General features: G+C 38.7%; 1 protein-coding gene and 1 long non-coding RNA gene across 2 annotated transcripts in view; one reads left to right on the top strand and one right to left on the bottom strand.

Moving 5' to 3' along the window:
- Nucleotides 1-1,979: 1,979 nt before the first annotated feature.
- Nucleotides 1,980-26,728, bottom strand: part of TSPAN3 (tetraspanin 3) — a 25,091-nt gene continuing 342 nt past the window's right edge. Inside the window, exons 2-7 of the mRNA XM_082735971.1 lie at nucleotides 13,642-13,833; nucleotides 13,345-13,419; nucleotides 8,958-9,059; nucleotides 7,888-8,040; nucleotides 7,541-7,624; nucleotides 1,980-2,877 (exon numbers count right to left, since the gene is read on the bottom strand). Coding sequence (XP_082592097.1) covers nucleotides 2,785-2,877; nucleotides 7,541-7,624; nucleotides 7,888-8,040; nucleotides 8,958-9,059; nucleotides 13,345-13,419; nucleotides 13,642-13,833 — 699 coding nt within the window. The 3' untranslated portion in view covers nucleotides 1,980-2,784. The remainder of the gene's footprint in view (nucleotides 2,878-7,540; nucleotides 7,625-7,887; nucleotides 8,041-8,957; nucleotides 9,060-13,344; nucleotides 13,420-13,641; nucleotides 13,834-26,728) is intronic.
- The window catches only part of LOC309867282, a 16,587-nt gene continuing 16,163 nt past the window's right edge, over nucleotides 26,305-26,728 (top strand). The window contains exon 1 of the long non-coding RNA XR_014313092.1: nucleotides 26,305-26,499. This is a non-coding gene — a long non-coding RNA (uncharacterized lncRNA). The remainder of the gene's footprint in view (nucleotides 26,500-26,728) is intronic.

The following is a 26,728-nucleotide window of genomic DNA, read 5'->3' as shown; positions in this document are numbered from 1 at the left end:
AATGAAGGGTTTTGAGGCCGCCTTGGATGCATCATTCTTATTCTTGTAATTTTTCTGTAACTTTGAGATTATTTCCAAATAAAATTAATTAAAAAAAATTTTTTAAAAGCCAACAAGGGAGCGCTGGGGTGGCTCAGTGGGTTAAGACTCTGCCTTCGGCCCAGGTCATGATCTCAAGGTCCTGGGATCGAGCCCCACCATCAGGCTCTCTGCTCAGTGGGGTGCCTGCTTCCCCCTCTCCCTCTGCCTGCTGCTCTGCCTACTTCTGATCCTCGCTCCCTTTGTCAAATAAATAAATAAAATCTTAAAAATAACCAAACTCAACGGGATATGGTTGCAGTTCTTAGCTTCACTGCTCTCTGGAAGCTCTCAAGGATCTGGGATCCAAAGTTCTCTAGGTGATTCCAATGTGCAGACAATGGTGGGGAAAGTGGCACAGCCTGAGGGCTCATCCATTAAATTCAGACCAAAAAAGTGGCTCTTTTGCCCTCTGAAGAAATAAGCACTGGGGAAAAGAACTTCAGGGTAATACAAACTCCTAGTCCACCATTAAAGGGAGGAAGCTGTTCTTTTGCCAGGCAAGCAGAGAATGAGTAAAGAAGTGTGTGGGCATCTTGGGCAAGTTCAAAGGGTAGACTAGCAATGGCCTATCTTCCCAAAGCAATTTCTTACTCTGGAGGCTCAGTTCTGCTGAGGGCAGAAAATGCTGAGGGCAATCAACCTCAGTCCAGATCATTGCGCACTCCAGCTCCAACCTGTGACGGGGAAGCCACAGAATGATACACATAAAAAACCGGAAGGGGGAAGAAAAGAAACAGGGCTGGAGGGGGGAGGCACTAGTGAAAGGTTGTGCGGACAAGCAAAACATCCCTGCCTGCTGTGCAACCTGTAGAGGGGGGATGGGTCAGGGGACATATCAAACCATCTGTAGTTCTCAAAAACCATGACTTGTTTTAGTTAATTTCCACTTTATGAACAGGAGTTAGTTTTTACTCCTCTCTCAACACCTCCATTTTCAGGCAGGACAGACTTGCATAATTTCCCCCAAAACTGACAGATTGAAAACAGAATGTGAATCCATACCCCTAGATGTGGTCCTTATTTACTCCCTAGCTCTGTTTCTAATTCTGTTTCCTCGACTGACTGAGCCAGAAACCTGGGCCTCATGCTAGACTCCTTCCATCCTCTCCCTTCTCACTGTCCCACGTGCAACCAGTGATGGAATTCCACCACCCTCCTCCCCACTGCCACCAACAGTGCCCTACTCCAGGCACTCCCACTCTCCCCCAAACCACGACACCCACACCTCACTGAAGCCCAGTCACATTCTCTCCAATCATTCTCCCTGCTGCAGCCACAGGGACATCCACAACACATCCATTGGCACATACTCGGCTGCCTCCATTTTCTGGTGATCTTGCACCTTCACAGAATGTCATGGGACACTCTAGAGGACTTGTGCTTTGCCACTTCAACTTCTTTTCCCAGCCCTGTATTTTAAGCTCCAGGAATAATAAGCTACTTACAGCTCCCTGCACACTCCAACCCATCTCATACTCCTGTGTATCCTCTCCTGCAAAGCCTATCCAAACTCTGAGTTCAGGCCTCTTCTCCAAGAAGCTGGCCTCTGACCCCTCTGGGTACCTCCTCTGCACTCTTTTGTTACTACAATCATATAGGGAAATTATCTGCTTCTGTATCTGTGCCTCCTATAACAGGACTCCACATTACCCTTAAAGGCAAGGAAGGCACCATCACTGTATGCCGGTGTATCACATCACTGTACACACATGCTTAGCTGTTCCATATTTGTAGGATATACTGGCTGAAAAGCATCCGTGGTTTTCTGGATCCCAAGGCCTTTAGAATTTGGCAACGGATATAACTAAAACACATGCAAATCATGACAGCACCAACATTTAAAACATTACACTGCTGCTTGGGAACTGAAGTATCCCCAAATAATTAAAAAGTACATGTTGAGGGGTGATACAGAGTTTATTGAATTAGATTTTTCTATTTACAACTGAGATCACATCTACATACTATTTTGCTAGTCTACATGGGTACATTAAATCCTAATGAGTTTAGACTTACAATGAATGGGCTCAATCATACAAAAACACACACACACTCACACTAATTGTTTTAAAACAGTAGTGCATACATTATACTCCTCCTATAAAGCCAGCTTTGATTAAAAACTGCTAGTTTCAAAGATCAGTCTGATTTTGAAGATGAACCAAGAGACACACTGTATGATTCTAAAATCTATTTTAGCAATTTTATACATTTGCTATCTTATTGGACTACAGTATATGTTTTTTAAAAGGACACTGACGAGGGGCACCATCTGGTGTTAACTTTAACCGCAGCTGGTTTCCTCCCCCTCCCCCCAAAAACTTTTGGCCCGAGTTCTCCATCATGAAGACTGAAAGGGCCCAGTGATACTCTGGCAGCAGCCCCATTACTGCATGGAGGTAACAGAAGCAGGCCCAGGCCCTCCTTTGATTCTCCCACACTATGCAACCTGCAAATGGTTCTGAAATTAGAACATATACTGCCAGACTTAAAAACTTAGGGACATGGAGAGTCAGCTAGACTAGAGGAAAAGAAAATCGTAGGTGGGTAGGGAAGTAGGTGGGCACATGAAGAGCCAAGCTGCTTTGTCCGACACCTGTGTGCTTTAACTAAATGAACTCAGGCCGCCAATGCAGTCGACCTGCTCAATTCACCTTCCAAATCAGAATAACAAGACTAAAAAGCTCAGGCTTGCGTGTTCTACTATGCATAGGTTCCGCCAGTGATGAGGAGCTCATAAGCAGGATCTCTACTCCTTCTGCACAACACGATGCACGCGCATAACATGCCCAGCAGCTGTGGGAAGAAAATAACAGGAGAAAAAAGAAGGCTGAAGACCCTCTCATAGCAAGTGTGTATTTCTTGGTTGGCAATGGAGCTGTTTCAAGGTTCCGCAGTAAAAACAGGAACAGAAACAATTTGTAAGGAAAGCATTATCTTTTTAGGAATCAACTGCAAAATTATGTTTTTTATTTTATTTAGATTAATCTGAACTTGGGACACATGTAACTGGCTAGTGGCTACCATACTGGACAACAAAGGTCTAGGGAGTGGAAAGACCAAGGCTATGTGTATCAAGGAAACTTACTGGTGGTCTTTTTAGGCATCTGGATTTGGGGACGCAGACTTTATTAACAATCCACAAAATTCAGTACATGAATAGCCCAAAAGCCCTATGGTGGAAAACTAATCTTGATGCCAAAATATTGGTTTGAAGGGTTTTGTCTCTTTCATAATTATTTACTATTTTTGAAATCCCGATTTGGCTCTATGGTACTACACACACATTACTTTTTAAAGGTCACTCTTCTTTCATCATTTTATTTTAATAAGTCCTAATCCTTCTGTGGCAGCAAACTGGAATTGTAATAAAGTCATGCCACGTTATTTTGAATAAGCAAGAGGATTAAAATGGATTAAAGAGAAAACGATTCTAGAATTTTGACCTGGCTTCTTACAAAATATAAATCGTAACCAAAGAGCTAAATAAGAGTAAGTTAATTTGCTGTTCTAACTTTTCATTGGCAGTGAAAGATCTCGGTTACTGGATTTTAAAAGGCAAGGCTTTCTGTACAAATGGGGTTAATCAATTTCAACAAAATGTACTGGATCCATAAACACATTCTCAAAGTCTGAAGTGGAAGATCACTAATGAGACACAAAACACAGAGAATAAGGATGTCCTCAGTCTGAATTCTCCCTGGTATAAAAGTCACACACTCCAATTTCTGCCCTCAATTAACCCACATTCTTTCTACCCATTCAGGATATATATTTGCTGCTTAAATCCATCAGTTTCATTATATCAATATTTGCTAAGTGCAATAATAGCACAAAGCACCTTGAAGACATTCTAAAAGTGGATATTATTAAAATTCAGTAAATATCTTTAGCCAGTTCTGGACATGTTTTGTATCTAATTCTTAAAGAAATACATTTCCATTCACTGTACATCATCAAAATACTCTTAGAACAGCTATAAAATCAAACACAATTATGTTCCCAGGGAATGTTAAACTGAGCAATAAAAATGCTAAGCTCAGAAAATACTGGTTTTCTGGAAAAAAAAAAATCTCTCTTCCCATCCCACTTCCCTCAGATTCCTTTCAGTTGGTTAACTTCTACTGAAGGAGTCAGCATTCTCAAATGGGGTCTGAAATAAGCATTATTTCTTTTCCTGACTTTTATTTCAATTAAGTCAACTTGTACTGATTTTAAAACAACTAAAAAAGCTTGATAAAACCTACTCATGCTTGGGAATGAGTCTGTTTACGAACATTAAGCTCTACACATTAACTTCTTACAGTCCAAACCTCATCACTAAGTACTACAGGCTCACTTCCAAAGCTCTGCTATACAGAAATTTCACTGATTATTAAAATTTTCCAACAACAGACTTCGAAATATTTTAACTCCAGAGTTTTTTCTTGCAATAAAAATTTCCCCTGCAATATTCAAGTCATGAGAGCTAATGTGCACTTAGTCTAAATATAACACCAAGCAACTGCAAAAAATGATTGCTAAAGAGAGAGGCAAGTGGTGATTAAAAAAAAAAAAAAAAACAACTGCCAAGGATTAAATGTTCTAGAATATACTGTGTAGGGGGGGTATTGTTATACAAGGTTTTGGAACTGCACACTGGAAACAACCTTTTCTAAGAAAAATGTGGAAATAAACCTATCAAAAAGCCACGGCCTCCTCAACTTCATAGCTACAAAGTTTTGCTACAGACTTTGTACAAGCATACAGAGGTTATCCACTACTTGCATTTCTATAATAGCAAGACTTATATAAATGCCCATTAATGTAAATTAAATTATAAAGTTTGTCCCCCAAATGGAATACTATGCAGCCACAGTGAGACACAAGAAGGAACCAGAGGTTACATACCATATGGTTCCATTTATATATTGAAATGACAAAATTTTAGAAATGGAGAACAGATCAGTGCTTGCCAGGGTATGGGGGGAGGAGGCACAGGATGGAGGCAGGTGCAGTTAGTTATAAAATGGTACTAGGTGGAATCAGTGTAGTGGTAGAACTGTTGAGTATCTTGATCGTGGTGGTGGATACAGGAACCAGGTCATAAAACTACATAGAACAGAATATACACAAATAGAAATGAAAAATCTGTATAAAATTGGTGGATTATATCAGTGCCAATATCCTGGTTGTGATACAGTATAGTTTTGCAAGGTACCACTGAGGGAAACTGGACAAAGCACACAAGGACTGAGGGAGGCTTACATTTTTCTAAATTTATATCATCTGAAAAGAATTCTATCAAATGGGTAAACTTACCACTTCTAAAAAAAGTTAACAATTAAGATTTAATTTCCTCTAAAATAAAAACAAAACAAAACCTAGTCCTTCAAGAATTAGCTTCCCAAGCCTTGGTTTAAATTTTCTAAAGAAGAATTACTTCAAATATTTCTTTAAAAGTGTGTCAAAATCAAGCCAGGGTCTTGGGATCAAGCCCTACATCATGCTCCCTTGCTTGAAGCACAAGAGATCACTGATCTTTGAGTTGTTTTTGCCTTTGATCAGGTTTTCCACACCGAGGACACCAATCTAAATCAGATTCTGAGTATCAAAAGTTGAGAAAACTTACAGGTACTCTTTTAAAAAAGAAAACAGATTAGGGAAAACTCACTATTTCAACTATGTTTTTTTTCCCTTAAAATCAAAGTTTTAAAATTTTCAAAACCACTAGGTTTTGAGTCTGTGAAAGTTCTGAATCCTTGACTGAGTTTTGCTGAACTGAACACATCAAATCTTTATCAGCCATTACCTAAAATCAGGGTGATTTAAGTATAAAATGCGTATGAGAAGGCATACATAAGTTAAGAGACTAGTTAAAATATTTATTAGCCCTCACTGAAAAATACTTAATGAAGCAATATCTGCCTGGTTAATAAGCGTAACTAGATGAGGGACATAGCTAAAGTAATGATTTTCATTGGTCTTCTTTATACATGCTGCATATTTCATGATCACAAGCACCTTACAGTTTCAAAGCTTTTTTGTCACATGATAGTATGTGCTGATTTAGTAACACAAGTAAAATCATTAAGAACGCACAGACCAGGATTTCCCTTGGGAAAAAAGACCTCCCTTATGTTTCATTATTTTTAGCTAAATGAATGTGTTTGCTCAGACAATCAAAATATGAAATAACATGCCTGCTGATCAACCTATTACTAGCCTGAGCCGCAAAGTAAATGCTTAGAAGGGCAGAGACCATAGCAAATAAAGAGCTAGGCTTTTTAATGAATCATTTCAGAGCTGTTTGAATACCAGCAAAGTAAACAATCACCTTTTTGCTATTTTAAAAGGCATTTCCCATCAAATACACTAGCTTTTGTTCAAATATACAGAGAGCAGGAAACCCAAGCAACTTAAACTAGCAATTACATTGGTTTTATCTAACAATTAAAAGATACCTACACTTTCTTAAAATAGATTCTCTAGGCTTAAAGCATATTTCAAGAACTACCAAAAGAATACTCTGAGAACTAGATCTGACACAAAGGATTCTCAATCATTTTAAACAATTGGGTGTTCCTCAGTTTAAGATTCTTCTGATATAATCCCTAAGATATACTGTATACACCTGAGAAACTAGCAATGTAGTTTCAACAAGCAGAAAAATAGCTATCTTTCTTCTTTGTTTTCAGGTAAAGGATAAGGATGTGGGGGGGGTTGGTGGGAGAGGGAGGAAGGAGTAAAGTAAGAAGTAATTTAACAGTCACCAGCTACTTTGAGCATGCCATTATCAGGTGGAAAAAAGACTGTAGGAGTTGGTAAAACAAGCCCCTTCGGCTACCCATTTGCAGAGGTGCCAAGTGATGACGTGGGCTCCTTGATGGCTGTCAGTTTGAAAAAACTAAGTCCACAAATACAGAAAAGATTAGAGCCTCAGTTTTCACTTGGTCTTTTCTTCTGTAAAGCAAAGAAAGTGTTTCTACTAGTTTAAGAGACTAGTGCTGTAGTCAGTTCTTGCTTTACATACATGGACATACAAAACCCTTGAGGACAGAAAAGCAAGCAGGAGAAATAGTACAAAAAGAAAGAAAGCTTTCTATTTTCAAAGTGAAATAAAGTAGTAAAATTTTTAAAAATTCTGTTAAGTTCTATTGAAATACCTTCCAAGAATACACTGAGACTGGGAACAGTATGTATTTTGAAGAGGCCACTCATTAATCAAGTCAAGAAAATAAAGCAAAGTCCCCTCAGACACAGTCCCCACATCCAGATCTCTGGTTTCTTAGAATCATTTTGGGTCTAGATTTAGAGACAGGAAATGGAAGATGTTGGAAACTGGTGGCCTATTCCTCAATCACTTCCAAGTTATCTATATACACCAAGTTTTAATAGCATTTAATGGTTAAAACCATTCACGGCTGACATTAGAGAATCAGCACACTCTGATAACAACTCCTTGGCTAGCTGCACTTACCTGAATAGCTGCAAATGCCAGTGCTGCCCAGATAACATGCATCATGATTTCTTGTAGCTTCTTCACAACTAGTGCTTCGCATCCCTGAAACACATAGTCATCCTTATTAGAAGTCTTTTTTAAAAGTGAAAGTTGCAAGGTCGAATATTACTACTTAGTGGTGGAAATGGAAATAATAGAAACCCAAAGAAGGAGAGACAATGCATTTAAAAAGAATTTACAATAACATAAAACAACATTACAGACAAGCAAAAGAGCACAGAAAAGATGTTCTAGGTAAAGACAATTCACAGAGAAAAACAGGCTACCAAGCTAGATTCAAGTCTTAGCCAAGAAACCAAATTTACCTCGGCATAGAGGTCGGAGGGGTGGGCCAGACTGCCATTACAGCTGCTGGCCGTCTCTCTGCAGCAGCTCAGCGGGACACTCTGGTTTTTAGTTTCTTTGAACCAGTCTGTATTTTCCCAGTCTGAATAGTTGTGAATTCCACAACAGTGCAGCTAGTGGGGAAGAGAACAGAAATATCAGTCCTCACAAGACACACATAACTGTGTTGAACTTTATAGTTCTGCGCACTGCAGAGCTTTAATCTACTCTAGACCAAGGAGGTCCAATACAACTTGCTGTAATGATTGAAATGTTCTGTGTCTGCATGTTCAACATGTTAGCCACTAGCCACTTGAGGCTACTGAGCACTTAAAATGTGGCTATGATGACTAAGGAACTGAATTTTAAATTTTAGCTTAAATAGCCACATACGACTAGTAATTTTAGAACCTCCACATGAAAAGCACATAACCCACAAGAGGTAATTTATAGCTAAGAAAATCTTTATATCTTACATGTTAAAAATCTGGTTCTGAATTAAATATTATTTCCAATGACAATGTGCTTCAAATATTTTCTCTGAAATGTCTGGGATTTGCTTTAAGATAATCTAGCAAAGCCATGTGGAGTCAAGATGAAATAAGACTGAAAAAAACTAACAATTTGGGGGTAGGTTTATGGGTACTATACTATTCTACCTTCATGTACTTCAAATTGTCCTTCCACACCGCCCCCCGCCCCCGGCCCCACGCTATCTTTCCTGGTCTTGCTTTCTAAATGTATATGAAAAACCTCTTACCACCTCTGAAGTCCCTCGAGGCATCCACCTTTCCCATTGACCATACCCTTCTTCAGTTATCACCTTCCTAATTATTTATTTATTTTTTGGTAAAAAGTCAAATTCTTCTTATCTAGTTTTGATTAGGTGATAGTGGAAAAAACTTTTCAAGGGTGAAAGTAAAAATATTAGACACATCATGAAGCTAACCATGACTATGAAAATACATGTCTAATTTACATAGTAATAGAGTTTAAGATTGACCCAACAATAACTGGCCTTCAAAAAGAAATTCACCTCAAGAGAGCTCACCTGTCTTTGTACATAATCAATAGCCCGGCTAGCAGCATCAGGGTTGGTTCCATTGTAGGTCTTATACACTTTCTGAATGCTGCGATCAACTTCATTTTCCACCTGAATCAAAATAAAGAACTCAGTCCCTTAATAATACTGGTAAAATTAACATTTGTTAAGGCTCCAGCTAAAGTACCTAACTAACATGTATGGCAAGTTGCCAGATAGCTCTGTGAATTTCTCATTAGAAACAAAAATTTCTCCCTTCCTGTCTCCACAGAAATTCAGATGAAAATTCAGACACATTACAACACAGATTAAAACCATCCAAAGAGAAGATTGTGTGCAAAATGGCAGATTAACAATCTATTCAAGAGGGACAAAGCAGCTGAACCCTGAGACAGATACTGTAAATTATAAATGAACTGCCTTCCATTTCAAATAAACTTTTAGTGGGCTGGACTTGCTCATTTTCCTTTCCAAAGGGAGGTAAAAATAAAAGAACTTTAAGCCCCCCCCTCCCCTTTGGAACAAATACCGACAAGCTTTCCATTTTATTTATTCAATGTTTAGATTTGGTTAAATATGCAAAAGTAATCAGCAAGTTAAAAAAAAAAAAAATCAGTCCCTAACAGTGGCCTTTTATGAAAAAAGTGCAGTTCAATGTGTGAATGAGGAGACAGGAAATAAACTTAACTTATTGCTGTCAATCACTAAAGTGGCAAGAAAGTGTCATTTAGTAAAATTTGCTTGTACCAGATTCTCCTTACCCTTCTAAGATGATGAGACCTACTTAGTAATTATACCAGTTATGTGATACAACTATAAAGTTGATAACCAGTAGGGGTATAATCCGATGCATTCCTTTATGGCGGCACAGCTGCCCTGGTGCCTTATGTATCAATGGTCTGAATATTAAATTGGCATATTATGCCTTTGATTTAAAACTGTAAATTACATTAGGAATACTTCTACTACATCTTTATCATAGCTTTAAAGTTATACTCTAATTAATTAATTTAAGGCAGATTGTTTAGCCTAAATGGTACTGTAGATAGCAAAAACGGGCAACATAGAAACATATGTGAAAGAAAAGAGGAAGTGACTAAGAAAGAGGAAAGGGACAAGAAGGGGGTGGCTGGCAATGGCTCCCTTGGTGTTCAAGTTGGAGGGACCCCTTGCTCCTCCAGATGGGCATAGATGGTAGGATCTCAACTAACAATTATCTTTTTCTAAATCCAGAACCAAGGCATTTTTTTTAAAGAGGCAAAGGAAAATGAAGTCCTCATTAGTTCTTCGAAAGTCCTTTAGTTCTTCTAAAACAGAAAGCAGAAAACTTGTATGTCGTCCTCTCATACATGGCATTTATGGGCTAAGGAAATCTGACCAAACTTCTTAGCTGACCAACTGTTCATCTGCAGCTCATACTGAGGTAAAGAAAGTTAAATACTCACAAATTAGAACAGCAGAACACTTTGTTATATAAATAAGACCAGACGCCTTGACAATTTTTTTTATTCAATCCATCACCCAATTCATCTACTATCATAACACCTTGCCACTGCTGGACAGTCAAAGATGACTGCCTCACCCTAAAGGAATTCGGAGTCCCCAGACTAGATCTTTTGAAGATACACTGTAGCAGAATCCAATGAGGGGAAAAGAGAGGAAACTATCTTGTTCAGAAATCACTTGCTTGTTGGTTTAATGCTTCTATTATCCTGCCTCAAATGAGGAAAGTGAATTATGATCAGATATTACAACAGCCTCTAATTTAAGCTCCAGAAGGATTTTACAAAGGGCTGTAACATCTCCCCCATGTGGAACAGTCACTAGGGTGTGCCTATAAAATTTAGTTAACGGTTAGCTGGAAATTCTTCATGAACAAATCAACCACATGAAATAGCCTGAGGTTAAAAGTGGGCCTGGATGAATCAAATTTTAAAATGAATCCTTCCTTCAACAGACAGCTGAAATGTAATGTAGCTGATAACTGAAAATTCTCTAGCATATCTTGGGTTGAGAATATATGAGACAGTAGGAAAACCCTTTGGCTGATCTCTATCCTTTGAGTTCCAGAGATTTATGTCATAAATTAATTTATACATACAAAACCCCTGTGTTGTTCAAAGGTCAACTGGGTGAGCTGGGTATATATATGGGTACCCATATACATATATTTGTCAAATATAGTTTGAAATCCAAGCAGCCCATCTATGATTTTGACAAAGTTCTAAAACCATTCCTAACAAATATTTGTGAAATAAAGGACCTAATCATGACCTAAATTGACTTTCACATACTCTCTCAATCCAAAGACTATCTTGTGCTTTTCATTATTACCTCACATGTAAAAATCAGTGGCAAAGGTAGTTATACCGTATTTAACAAATGGAGAAGCCTCCCATAGTAAGGAGTACTTGGTTGGTAAACTGAGAAAGTCCATAAAAATCATGGGCTTTTAAAAAAGTAAACATTTTCATTTAGCTTAAAGCACAGAAATGTATACTTCACACTGATCTTATGATGCAAGCCTGTCTTGTCTTTGCATAAGATTCACTGATTAGAACACTTTATCATTTGTTCTGCACAAATCACATCCTTAATACATTGACAGTGACTTCCAGTTCTTTAAACTGTTGAAACATTGCAATAAAATCAAAGTGTAGAATCTATTAAATATTAATATTAATAAATTTCCCCTAAAGCTATACAGTGATCATACCCATATCTGATTTGATCAAAAAGGTTTTAGTGACCACTTGTTTTTACCAAGTTTCTTCAAATTGTCCAATTTTCTTTCTTTCTTTCTTTTTATTTTAAGATTTATTTAACAGAGAGAGAGATCACAAGCAGGAAGAGAGGCAGGCAGAGAAAGAGGGGGAAGCAGACTCCCCGCTGAGCAGAGAGACTGACATGGGGCTCGATCCCAGGACCCTGGGAGAGGCTGAAGGCAGAGGCTTAACCCACTGAGCCACCCAGGCACCCCCAATTTTCTTTTATGTGTACTCATTTTTTCATAAACTTAGTATCTAATTAACTACATAATTACACTAACAACTACTTGGGAGTACACTTGCATCAGGCCTGATAGCTCACAGCCAGTCCTGGCTCCTTCCCCATGTTCTCTCACAGAACCTTCCTCTAACAGAATCCATGTACACTGAATTCCACTTTTGCATGTGCTTCTTACAAGACCCCAAATTACAGAGCACACAATACATTATAGAAAAAAATTACTGTGGTAGAAAAATACATAAAAACTGAAGTAAGTCAAGCTTTCAGGAGACTTCCTGAGATCAGAAACCACATTTAAACATAATCTTAGATGCCTACGTAGGTATCTTCAGTGGAAAGAAGTGTTCAGAAAGAGCCTGAAATGTTGCAGTATTCTTTTTTTAAAAAGAGTTCCTTTTACTTACTTATTTGAGAAAGAGCAGAGAGAAAGAGCGCACAAGCAGGGGGAGGGGCAGAGGGAGAGAGAAGTAGGCTCCCCGCTGAACAGAGAGCCTGAGGTGGGACTCAATACCAGGATCTTGGGATAATGACCTGAGCCAAAGGCAGACACTTAATGACTGGGCCACCCAAGCACCCCTGCTGCAGTATTCTTAAACATAAAACAAAAGCTCAGTTCTCTGGTATATATTCTTTATTAAGCCAAAAACTGGACTTGCATTTACTAAACGCATTTTGTTTTCTTACACACACACACACACACACACACACACAAAATGAAGGCAAAACTGACATCTAACATTATATTAGTTTCAGCATGGTTTAAACTTTTTATATGGCAAAATGATCACCATAAGTCTAATTAATTCTTTCACCATATATAAGATTTCTTTATTTTGATAAGAGAACTTTTAAGATCTACTCCCTTAGGGGCGCCTGGTTGGTTCAGTGGGTTAAAGCCTCTGCCTTCGGCTCAGGTCATGATCCCACAGTCCTGGGATCAAGCCCCACATCGGGCTCTCAGCTCACTGGGGAGCCTACTTCCCTTCCTCTCTTTCTGCCTGCCTCTCTGCCCACTTGTGATCTCTGTCTGTCAAATAAATAAATAAAATCTTAAAAAAAAATCTACTCCCTTAGCAACTTTCAGACATGCCTTACAGTATTACTTCTTTAGTTGCCATGCTGTACATTATATTCCCATGACTGACTTACCTTTATAACTGGAAGTTTGTACCTTTTGTCCCTTCACCCATTTTACCCAACCTCCCACAAATAGCAACCACCAATCTGTTCTCTGTGCAATTTCCAATGAACTTTAAATATTTAAAGCAGTGACTAAACTGAAGTAAGGCAAAAGAACATATTTATTCTGATAAAATGAATTTGTTCTATTTCACTTGAAATACTTAAGCTGCCTTTTAAAACATATGAGTTACAGCAGACAACATACCTTTGCTCTGTAAACGTATCCCAAAACCACTACAACAACTTCTGTGACAAAAACCAAGAGTAGGATGATGACAAACTGTAAGGAAGAAAACAGTGTCAAAGTTAAATACAAACTGCTCTAAATAGTCTTGATATAAAACCAGTTACCTGAGATAACTGCCAGAAGACAAGTGCTAATTCTGTTTCAATCGTAAGAGCCAAAGAGTCTATGGAGTTTCATGCTCGATTCAAGCCAGTAATACATACAAAATATTCCCACATACCATGATGACACACAGTCAGTAAAGTGCTGACTTACCGTGGCAAGTCCACAGCGGCTTTCTCGGATAGTGGCGCAGCAGCCAATTAGGCCAATAATGAAAAGCAGGGCTCCTACAGCTATGATCACTACTGCAGGGATGAGAGTATATACATCTTCAAAGAAGTGGTCATAGTCATCATAAGTGATAAAGACATAGGCTCCCACATAGCATAAAATTCCAGCTGCCCCCTGTAGAAAACAAGATCAGAGCACTGGTAAAAATCTTTAAACTCTGTTAGTAAAGTGTTCCTACTATTTCTTAGTAGGTTATATTATTTAATGAGATTTGCCATCACTTAAAAAAATTTTTTTATTAACATATAATGTATTATTTGCCCCAGGGGTACAGGTCTATGAATCGCCAGGCTTACACATTTCACAGCACTCACCATAGCACATACCCTCCCCCAATGTTCATAACCCAGCCACCCTGTCCCTACCTCCCCAACCCCCAGTAACCCTCAGTTTGTCTCCTGAGATTAAGAGTCTCTTATGGTTTGTTTCCCTCCCTATCCCATCTTGTTCCATTTTTTCCTTCCCTAACCCCGACCATCACTTTTAAATCTACTCATATACTTTTTTTTTTTTTTACAGTGACGCTGAAAAACTATTATTCATTAGTAAGAACACTTCCTTACTAAAGTTGAAAAGTTTCCCAAATGCTGCCTTCTTTTCAATAACTGATGGTTCGGTTAAGATCAAGAAACCATGAATCCAATAACTATTGTCAAAAACAAACTCTCCGGGGCACCTGGGTGGCTCACTGGGTTAAGCCTCTGCCTTCAGCTCAGGTCATGATCCCAGGGTCCTGGGATCAAGCCCTTCATCTGGCTCTCTGCTCAGCAGGGAGCCTGCTTCTCCCTTTCTCTCTGCCTGCCTCTCTGCCTACTTGTGATCTCTCTCTCTGTGTCAAGTAAACAAACAAAATCTTTAAAAAACAAACAAACAAACTCTACCGTCCCCAAACACACAGGCTTATATGCGACTCAATTACAGGTCTACCACAGATCAGTGATGGGGTGGTGGGGTATGCCTTTGCTCACTGTAGTTGCCCTCAATGAATGAAAAAAATTATGTACGAGTTATATACAAGTGGCATAGCCAGGATTTGAATCCAGGCAATCTAACTCCAAAATCTGCACTTCTAACCTTTATCCACCTACTTGGAAAAAGAAAATACAATAATAGTTAGTAACCTGAATCTCCGTTTTCAAAAAACTTACTGTCCTAAGACTGCAATAGTAAAGCCAGAAGGCTCAGTTAACTAAAGAACTTTGCAAACCCTTCAATTTATTCTTTAGAATGGTACTTCTCAAACTCTAAAGTTAACAGGAATCACGTGAGGACCTTATTAAACTGCAGACTCTGATTCAGTAGGTCTGGGGTTGGGGCCCGAGACTCAGCATTTCCAAATTCCCAGATGATGCTGATGCTGCTGGTTCTTGCACTACACTTTGGAAAACAAGGCTTCCTACAGGGAAAGTGAGTGCAGAAAGTCACAGAATAGAGATCTGTCTTATTTCGCCTCTGCTCCAGACACCATTCTCCAACTACAGTTTTATATGCATTCTCCTCTCCTTTATCATTGTCATTTTGTTATCATTTTGTACCTGCTCAATGCTGACAGCTTAATGCCACGTGTTTATATGTGAATGATCAAATGCAGTGTGAGGCTAAGTGTTAAAACACTTAGTGTAATGACTTATCATTTGTAGAACACTTTGAGACTTTCACAGGAAAAGAATGGTTTCACTGTCCTTTAAAATTTAACACATAAATCATTAATCTCCAAACTAGAAAACAACCTCCACAATGATATTAGAAATATCATTAACTCTTTCAACCTAAACACGCAGTTTTTTTCCTCCAGTCTATGGGACACATTTAGTTTGGGCAAACCAGATCAAGACATGAGCTTGGTTAAAATCAGAACGAGGCAAAATAAGGCCCATGATGAACAAAGCTGCTGCTCCCTGCTCCTCACCTCAGATTCCATTAGCCTACATACACCCTAAGAGAAAACTGCTACACCCAAATGTACACATATTCTCTCGTTTCTTTACCTCTCTGCTGTACTTGTTAGAATGCCCTATCCACACCTGCCTGAGGACTCCTTGTTGTCTATTAAGATGCAGGTTCTTGGCCTTTTCAGGCTGGAATAGGTGCCCTTTATGCACTCCCACATCACCTGGCTCTAACAGAGTATTTATTACAACTGTTGCAACTTAAATATGTCTCAGTGCACACATGCAGACACACAACTGCAGTAACCATACATGTCTCAGCACACCTTTAGGGCACAAATTTTGCCCATCTGTCTTTTAGCCCCATATCACCACCCAGCACCTAGAACGGTGTCTGGCGCAATCAAAATTTATTGAGTATAATTCATCTTATCCTTTCCCTTGAAATCGCACACCCCCCTTTTCTATCATAAGATTTAGTTTTTGGTTTTTTCTCTTGGGTCTAATTTTATAGTTTTTAGTTCACTATTCAAACATGATTTGGCAACTTAATCTGCTTTACTAAATTCCTGATGGTCATCACATCCAGAATAGATTTTTAGTTTATAAATGCTGAACTGATAGCAGCCATGCCTGTTCAAAAGTTCTCAGAGTTCACTGACATACTTACTTAGGGGGTATATTATTATGGGATGAAGGCAAGCCTAGGAAAGGGAAAAGAAGAAAAATAGCTTAAGAGTTTGGGAGCATTATTACAGAAGTATCTGGGCTACTTAACATTCTTACCAAAGAAAAACATTCTATCTTTTATTTTTTAGATTTATTTATTAATTGAGAGGCACAGAGCACATGCACATGCACTTATGAGCAGTGGGAAGCAGAGTGAGAGAATCTCAAGCAGACTCCCTGCCAAGTAGGGACTCAGGGCTCAATCTGACCCTCAAGATCATGAGCTGAGATGAAATCAAGAGTAGGTTGCTCAAATGACTGAGCCACTCAGGCACCCCAATACTATTATTATTATTTTTTTACTATATATGTGTGTGATAAACACACACATGTATGTACACATACATATTTTGCTAAAGTAAATATCTTCAGTCCTCAACTGAATTAGAATCCTAAATATGAATCAATCAAATTTTGTCCAGTTTGTCTTCATTAATCATCTTTCATTCCTTCGGATTCTTAGCTTTTCTTACTCTAAAAGGTAATTTTTATTTTTTAGAAAGCTTAATTAAAATAAATTTGAGCTTCTAATAAATGAAATTTTAGCCTACAGAAATCTGAATGAAAACAAGATAAAACTGGAAGAGATATGTATTCAATTAATCTGAAGCATAGATACTAAAGTACTTGCATTTTAAATACAAAATGATGAGCCTTTTACCTAAAGAGACTCACAATTAGTGTTCCCTGGGAATGGGCCAAGGGAAATACTTCCAGTGCGGCCACCCTTTACCCAGATTTGAAGCACTCAACTGAAAGTGAGACTCTGAGGAAGCAGGAAAACCAACCAACAGCAGATATGACCAAACATGTAACAAATGCAATGGAAGGCTATCAGGAGATGCCATCTGTAAGGCTGCCTATTTTTTTCTAATTGACTTGAGAGCAGTATCTTTTCCAAGGCTGCAAACCAGTCAACAGCCAATTCACACAGCAGAGTTGAGAACATAATAGAACTCTGTTTTGAACACATAGTGGGAAATAACTTAGTAGTTGCACAAAGCAGAAACTACACTGATTGCTGGTGAGTATATAAATCAAATGGCTCGTAACAGCTTTGTTTCCTAAATTGAAGACAACTTCAAAATTTTCTTTTGATATCTGTATACAGTGTTTATATTTTAAGTTGCATAATAAGCAACTTATGAAATGACATCAGTATCTTTGAAAATATGGAGTAGGTATCTGAACAATAGCTGAAGGGCTAAAAACAATATACAACTTCTTCAATGATTCTAACCGCCAGTATGAAAAACAAAGGTAGAGCTGTATGGCATACAGAGAGGAAGTTATAAATAATTCCTAACTAGTATGCAGAGTCGTCACACAGATGTTTAATATAAGAATTACAGCTATAAGAAAGGCTAAAAGGTAAGCTGGGTTAAATCCTGCTTTTGAAGGGTCATGATGGGATTGGGATCTATCAAAGGATCTGAGCTTTGCCAACAAAGCAGCTGCAGAGGGGGAGGTGCCACAGAAGAGAAGATGAAATGCAGAACTTGGAAGAAGTGCACTGCACTGCACTGCTTTAGTCACTGCTGAAAAAAATCTGAGCCTCGAAGGAGGATTTGTGCCAGGACAGTATACTAAAAATATTCATCCTTTTACCAAAGACATGAAGGGAAATTTAAAGGAAAGGCTGAGGGCTGAAACTATCAAAAGAATAATTTTTTAAAAACTATCCTTCCTTATCTTTTAAAAAACTCATGCCCTAAATTAAGCCACAGAATTTCAAAATTATAGGAGAGAGAGTATTTTTCCATACCAAGCTGTTCTCTAAAAACTAAAGCTATCTTGCTATCAAATTTTGGAAGCAGAATTCCAGAAGTATGATATTCATTTTATCCTTTTACCCTTCTACTACATACACACAAATGTAAAGTCTCTTTAAAGTAAAACATTTCATTCTTACTTAAGATTGCTTGTTCTATAGTTTAGAAACTATAAGCTATATAAAACTATAGTAGGGGTTTTTTTGCTTTGTTCTGTTTCTATTTTTCAAAACTTCTGTGAAAGAAGTAGCTGATAAAATGCTGAAATCCAAAAAACTACTAAATTCTTTCAGAAGAAGAAGGAATATGAAACAAAAGGGGGCACATTATGCACAGTGCAACTTGGCGAGGCAATGTGGCACTATCAGCCTTGTTAAAAGCTAGGGAATAAAACAGCTCTGTTGTGAAAAGTGTACCTATATGGAAGTTTAGAAATGTGACGGTGAAAGCATCCCATAGAACATTCTGGTGAAGATAAAGCAAAGAATAGAAGTGATTTTCTTACACTGGTATAGTCATTGATTCATGTCCAGAACTGGCAAGAATCTCAAGACAGTGTACAGCTGAGGGACCATGTGAGGTCATTCAGCAAAAATCACAATGTTTGACAAGTTCTTATCCACCTGTGTGAACTGCTCCTTCAGACTAATTTTTGCCTCAAAGAATCAATTGGTAAAATAAAAGTGATTGGAATATTGGGAGAAAAAACAATCAAGAAAAGGCAAGGTGAAAAACACTGTGTACTCTGGACTTTTTAAGAAAGCAGATTTCAAAAAGAAAGCAGAGGGTTAAAAAACAAGTAGAAATCCATCATATGTACAACTTTTAACATTTAATTCAGTTTCCTGTACACTAAAACAAAGAGAGAGAGAGGAAAGAAAGAAAGAACGAAGGAACGAGCAGGCCAAGCTATATTCAAAGATGTGTGAGGGTACAGAGAAATGAACCCTCAGGCTGGAGTAGAGATTAATACAGAATAATCTTTTTGGAAAGCAATCTGGCAACACATACTAGCTTCAGTATTTATGATTTCACACCTATTAATTCCACTTCTAGGAATCTATCCTTACGAAAATAAGTCAGATGGAAACAAAGAATTTGTATGGAAGGTATGTTTATCAAAATGTTATAATATTGTAACAAAATTATAGCAAAACAAAAGAAAAAACCCGGGCATCCAGAGGTATACTTGGCATTAAAGCTTTTAAATATTTTGTTAAAGCATAATTAATAATAATAACTAATAATGTAATGTGCTAAGGGGAAAACATACATCACATATGGACATTAAAAAACAGTAAATTTTGTCTCTGCATGTGGAATTATGGTGATATTAGTTTGTTTTCTTAAAAAGCAAATACATTATTTGCATAATGAGAAAAGTAAAATATTTATATATTTTTTAAAGATTTTACTTATTTATCTATCAGAGACAGAGCACAAGCAGGGGAAGCAGCAGGCAGAGGGAGGAGCAGACTCCCTGCTGAAACAAGGAGCCTAATGTGGGACCTGATCCCAGCACCCTGAGATCATGGACTGAGCTGAAGACAGACGCTTAACCAACTGAGCCACCCAGGCATCCCAAAATATTTAAAATTATATCTGAAATTCAGACTTTGTTGTTCTCTCACAAATAAATTCCTATATCTGTCCTTAACCACCAACATAAAACAGGCATCTCTTCCACCCTAAATACTTTAGGCACCTCTGCCAATCTCCTCTGCTTATCACTTTTCTCTGGTCTACCTGCCTTTGACTCATCTTCAGATGTTTTCTGATTATCTAACACAATTCTGATTCTTTCAGTACACATTATCCTTCCATCCTACCCCCATCACCACATAAACATCACCTTTCAAGGAGACAAAGTAAAAAAAAATGAAAAAATTCCTACTTAGGGTTGCAAGGTTTTGACAATAAGCCACTTCTGCCATCATTATCTGTATCACTGCATTATTGTGATCATTCTTAAAGAAGAAATATCTTAATCTTTTTGCACCGCTATTATTTTGATGATATGCCAGAGGTCATGATCCTCAATTCTGTCCTCTTTTCATTTTCTGTATTCCATTTTTTGCCATTGTTTATCTAGTTTAACAAAGTTGTTCACCTAATCCAATTTATAGCTACCAGCTGAAAGACCCAAAAGATTGGGTGGTAATGAAATTGGAGATGAAATAATTACCAGAGCCAGATTATTTTAACAGCATTGAAACTGGCTATTTTCAGACTGTAGGGCTCCAAGGGTCATCTGAGAAGCATGGAATTTAAACATGCATTTTCTTCCTGAGACCTTCTGTCCCCACAATCTACTCTGACTATAGAAAGAATCAGTTATTACTATAGGAGCCTGAGATGCATAAACTTTATAGTTTGTCCATATTAGGTGAGTATTTAATCAGTAATCTACTTAATCAGTAGAAACAACAATGTAAATACAATATCTTAGCATTTACTATATACCACCTTTAGTAAATTAAAAACAAATTTATAAACACAAGTAATTTTTCTCATCACCTGATTCTACCAAATTATTAAGGCAGGGGAAGGAGAAGACATAAAGGAAGACTTGAGACTGCCCATAAGATTTACTTGAAGGGAGAGAGGGAGGAAGGTACACCTAGAAATTAAATTCAATAAAGTATTAGAAGAATTTGCCTATCTGCTCCCTCACCCCATGGGCTGTTAGAAAACAGGGACCATCTTTTTGGTTTTTGTACTTCTTAGAAACAAGTAAAGCACAGATATTCAACAAGCATTTATGAGTGAATGATTCTTAGGGTATACCTGTCTGGTGCAAGTGTAAATTTTATGGAATATGTTTTCTGCAAAAATCCTAGAATGAACTGGATCTTATGGAACAAAATCCATGAAAATATTTTAATGCATGATAAATATTCTAAAAAGCTAAGAAACAACCTATTCCTTAAATTCCAACTAAAGAGAACACACCTACATTTGGTCATCTGACTGATTCCAAGTTCCCAATGAACTTGAGTCCCAATGACTGAGTTCTTTCAGTCAATAATTACTCAGAGCCACAAGGCACTTGATCAGTGGACAGATGACTCTAAATGAATTAAGACTGGAAACATTCAATTTCTTAACGGGCAAACACAAGGTGAGAAATAGGTCTCCTGTTATGTACCATGACTAGCTTACTGTCAAAGTTAGCTTTTCTTTTGGTGATATAAAAAAAAACAATAATGGGGGGAAAAATCTGTTAGCTGAAGGTGACACAGTCTTTGTCAGAGCAGTCATTCATGATGATAGAAATATGGGAAACAGAGAGGCAAATTCCAGTATGTCTGATGAAAGTTCCAGTTTAAAAGTATCACATCCCCAACCCAAATGCATAAGAAGTGCTGGAAAACACAAAATATGTATAAGGAGATTTCTGACAAGAAATTTTCCTTGAAATATTTCATTATAAATTTTTTTAAAACAAAAGCAGGAATGTATAGTTAAATCTTCTTTTGGTAATTTACCAAAAGAAAATATACCAAGTATATTTTTACCATTAGGTGTACAGGCTGTTCCCTGCTTTAAATGACTTCATCACCCCCAAATCACTCCAAATCAGCTCTTCCTTATACTCCAGATTACATTTCACCTCTTCAGGGAAGACTTCTTTGCCAACCTAAAGCAGCCATTAACTCACTCACTCTGTGATATTACCATGTTTTAATTGTCTGCATAATCACATCAGTATCTGATATTTTTCTTGCTTATTTTTGCTTGCTCCCCTAAAAAGAAAGTTCTGTAAGAGTAAGAGTAAGATCTTCACTGTCTCTTCCATCATTTTATCAATAACATAAGCACAAACTAAATGCCCAAGTATCTGTGCTATATTTAACAAAGGAACTTTCCTTAATTATATATATTGAGATGGAAGTATGATGTGAAGCTTTTCTTAAAAAGATAAATCTGAAAGGTTACATATGGCTTTCAAATATTATTTGTATGTATAGGGGACTACATATAAGTGAATGATGATTAGTGAAGGTGCCACATTCTGAAGTTACTTAAAAAGGCACTTAAAAAGTGTCTCACCTTCGTGTCGTATTTCCTACTCCATAGATGTTTTAGCATTACTATTGACTCTCACACAAATGAAAAAGTCCAAACAGATATAACACATTACATATTCTACAAGCATGGACAAAGTTTTGTCTTGCAGTCCCTATAATGCCCAAGACACATATCAGCAAAATAAATACAAGCCAACTGGCTTTTTCTTACAGGGTAGAAAAAGTAAAGCCAATTTGTGTAATGTGGAATTTGACTGAATACTCAACCAATTTCCCAGAAAAAAACTTGAAAATTAAAAAGTACTGATTTAAACTTATTTTAGATGAGTCCTCCTCTGGGTCAGATCAAATGACCCAGGAATTAAGAATCCTTTCTGACCTTGGTACAAAGGTGCAGTTTATAGAAGAGGCATTAGTTCTCCTTGAAATATTTCATTATAAATTGAAGACGATTCCATTAGTCTTCAGCATTTAGTCATGTCCTCAAACACTCCAGTCTTCCATAAATTATCATGGCCTAGCACTAATACACTTACATGTAAAAAACAGAAATTCAAGTTGTACACCTGATTTCACTTGTCCAAAATTATCTTTCAAGTTACAGGCCCTAACATTCTGGAATTTGGTAAGGAACTCTCTAGTTCCATGAGGACAGCCTTCAGGATTTTAGTAACAATTGTTCCCCCTTTTTAGTTTGTGCCTTTCCACAGTTAATCTTCTTAGACTGCACAGTCCAAAAGGATACAGACCAAGTCAATATTAACAATTTCAACTGTCAGGTCATTTATAAAGCGCCAAGCCTAGGTATTTCAGGTACATATCTAGTTCCACAGCTCATTGAACAAACTGTCAACCAAAACAGGATTATCAAGATATTAAAAGGTATAGTTAATTTTTTTTTAAGATTTTATTTATTTATTTGACAGAGAGAGATCATAAGTAGGCAGAGAGGCTGGCGGAGGGCTAGGGGAGAGGGGGGAAGCAGGCCCCTACTGAGCAGAGAGCCTGATGCAGGCCTTGATCCCAGGACCCAGGACCTGATCATGACCTAAGGCAGAGGCTTAACCCACTGAGCCACCCAGGCACCCTTAAAAGGAATAGTTTAAAGTTCTTGCCAAATCAATTAATCCACACTCGGCCATTATCCACAAAAGCCATTACTATCTGATAGTGAATAGGCGGTGCTACAGAACTATAAAGTCTTTAAAAAGTTGCCCAAGGGAACCTAGGTAAACTTTTGATATACTCTTTGCAGGGAACGTTTATTCTTCCGTGTGTGTGTGTGTGTGTGTGTGTGTGTGTGTGTTAAGGCATTAAAAGGAGGGAGGGGCTGCTATTTAAGAATACACTTAGGGGTGCCTGGGTGGCTCAGTAGGTTAAAGCCTCTGCCTTCGGCTCAGGTCCTGGGATCGAGCACCACATCGGGCTCTCTGCTCGGCAGGGAGTCTGCTTCTCCCTCTCTCTCTCTGCCTGCCTCTCTGCCTACTTGTGATCTGTCAGTCAAATAAATAAATTTTTTAAAACCTTAAAAAAAAAAAGAATACTTATTAGGGGCGTCTGCATGGCTCAGTCATTAAGCATCTGCCTTTGGCCCAGATCACGATCCCAGAGTCCTGGGATAGAGCCCCACATCAGACTCCCTGCTCATTGGGAAGCCTGCTTCTTCCTCTCCCACTCCCCCTGCTTATGTTCCCTCTCTCACTGGGTCTCCCTGTAAAAACGAATAAATAAAATCTTAAAAAAAAAAAAATACTTATTAGAACTGAAGAATGCATTACAAATTCTCAGAACCAGTTAACATCTGTTGTATGTACTTCCTCATAATGACCTAATTTTTTAAACTGACAAGTCAGTGTACTTTAAATGATGGTACAGGCTCTAACCTTAGTTAAATCCTGTACCAGGTTTAAAGAAAGTGACTCTAACCTGGCTAATGAGTTAGCCAGGTTTAGAGAAAATGACTCTAACTTGGCCAATGAGTTCCTTCCCCCTTCCAAATCTTATAAAAGATTTGCTCTAATATCACGGGCTCCAGAGTATAAGACAACCTGGGTTTGAACACAGACTCTGCCACACCTTGGGTGTGCAACTTCACCTCAGTAAACCTTAATGCCCTCATCTGTAAAATATGCATAAGAATATTTACTGCCAGATGGGGTTATGGTAAGAACAGCACTGTAAATTGCTCAGCACAATGCCTGGGTGTAATAAGTACTCAAATGTTAGTTATTACCAGCATCATCAGATTCCAACAATCTGTCCTTAAACCAATCCTTTAGTGGGAGACACATCTAATACTGTTTCCTCATTAGTTAAGTTCCACTAATCCTGCTCTAAGCCACAATCTCCCCCTTGCATGTCTGCTTAACTTATCACAGCTCACAAAAGTTTTACTATCCTACTAACCTAGAAAAATGATATTTTTACTACACAGTATGACTTTAGTCTTGGCAATAACCCACTCTGAAAAGCACAACTGAAATTCAATCTAACCTTTCTTTACAGAAGTACCAGTAGTACATATACGTACACCATTTCTAAAGATTCATGAGCAATCACTTAGAATTAACGGATATTTCAGACTAAATGAAAATTTAATTATCTTTTAATGGTTTTTTAAAAAATTTTATTTATTTATCAGAGAGAGAGAGGGAGAGAGAGAGAGCACAGGCAGACAGAGTGGCAGGCAGAGGCAGAGGGAGAAGCAGGCTCCCTGCTGAGCAAGGAGCCCGATGTGGGACTCGATCCCAGGACGCTGGGATCATGACCTGAGCCGAAGGCAGCTGCTTAACCAACTGAGCCACCCAGGCGTCCCGTATCTTTTAATGGTTTTAAAGATTTGTTTGTTTGAGAGAGAAAATGCTTGGAACTGGGAGGGAGAGAGGGAGAGAATCCCAAGCAGACACCCCACGAGTGAGAGCTGGGCTGAGCTCAGGGCTCAATCATGGGACCCTGAGATCATGACCTGAGCCAAATCAAGAGTCGGATGCTTAACCAAATGAGCCACCCAATCGCCCCCCAAAATTTAAAGAAAATGGTTCCTGTATTTTAAATATGGTGTTACATTAACAACAATTCCAGTCCATGAGACTGAATAGTATAGAACTCACTTGAATAGTCTGTTTTTCAGAATCAAATAGCTATGCCCATAAAAATCCCAAGAAACTGTAAAGGGTACAAAACCAAGTCTCTGCCTAAGTACCTTACTATCTAATAGAGTGTCTCTCACTTGAAGATCCCTGAAGAATTCTTTTACCTTTTAAAAAGGTTTGTAACTCAAACTACAGTGTGAGAAACACTGCTCTAATTAGAAGAGGTCATAGAAACCCCAATGTCACCTGGGTGATTTTGAACAGGTATTAGCAGGACCCTTTCCATCACACCATAAATAACCTAAAAGACTCCATGGCAATATTTTTGTGTAGTGCCTTATTATATATAATTACCTTTTTATGCTACAGCAGACAGAACATGAAAAGTTTCATCCTCTGTTGAGGTGGGGGCATGTAAGAAGGCAAGGATTCTTTCCAAATGAGGTGTGTGTGTGAGAAATTGCTGAATGGGGACATACAGAAGTATGGGAAGTGGGAATGTTCAAGAAGTGTCTGGGCACTGGACAGCAAGTGTTTAAGAGCATGACCAGTCATGAAGAAGGAAAGGTGACTGAAGACTTCTGCTGCAATACCAAGAGGAGGTTGAACCTTATTGTACTGCTGACGATTTTTTCTGGGGGGGAGGGGTTGGTTTTTTTTTTTTTTTAATAAAATGATGTGAGGGAAGAAATGCTTAATTTATCAGGGTGCAAGGTCCAAATGGACTAGAGGGTGGAGAGTGATAGGAACAACACCGGTTACTACAAAAGTTCCTGGCGAGATAAGAACCTAAACTGCCATGAAGTGATTATGAACACCCCTTTCTTTGGGGGCGTGTCCAAAAAACCCCCATAAGCCACCTTTTGCTGAAAGTGAACTCACTGCTTTCCAAGTCTTTTGACATCCGAATCCTATGTAACCAGGGCTTATGATCTCCGGTTACTCACGCCCAGTGACCAAAACAAATATACCGATTTTCTTGGGCAAAGAATGATCTGGCTTATCAAGTAGAAACCTTTCAGTTTTCTGGGCGGGTAACCAGCTAAGCAGTTCTCTACACACAAAGAGCAGTAAGTCAAAATCCCTCAGCCCTGAGTCGCTAGCGTCCCCGCGGAGCCGCACGTTTGCTCACACGCCTCGGGGCTGCCACTGGAGCTACGGGGGCTCCGGGCCCTGACAAAGAAGCAGAGCCTGACCCGTTGGGGAGTATCCTATTTCGAGCCTGAGGTCCTGAAAGAATCTGCAGTGAAAGCCCGCCATGGAGCCGGTTGGTCCAGGGGGAGGGCCGCAGCCTCACAGCCCGGAGCCCCTGGCGGGGAGCCAGCGGGCCGGAGACCGGAGCCCCAGGCGCGGAGGCCGCCGGAAGCCCCTGAGAGCTCCCTTCTCCGCCCTCCGTCCCAGCCCGAGAGGAAGCCTCCGCCGCCGGGCCCCGTCGTCCGCAAGCTCGTTACCGCTGCCTCCGCAGCGCCGGGCCCGTCGAGCGCCTCAGTAGAGGC

Source organism: Mustela nivalis (assembly GCF_964662115.1).
Source record: "Mustela nivalis genome assembly, chromosome: 6".
Classification (NCBI taxonomy): domain Eukaryota; kingdom Metazoa; phylum Chordata; class Mammalia; order Carnivora; family Mustelidae; genus Mustela; species Mustela nivalis.
The sequence above is the reverse complement of the archived record's forward strand: the minus strand, read 5'-3'. Positions and strand labels throughout refer to the sequence as shown.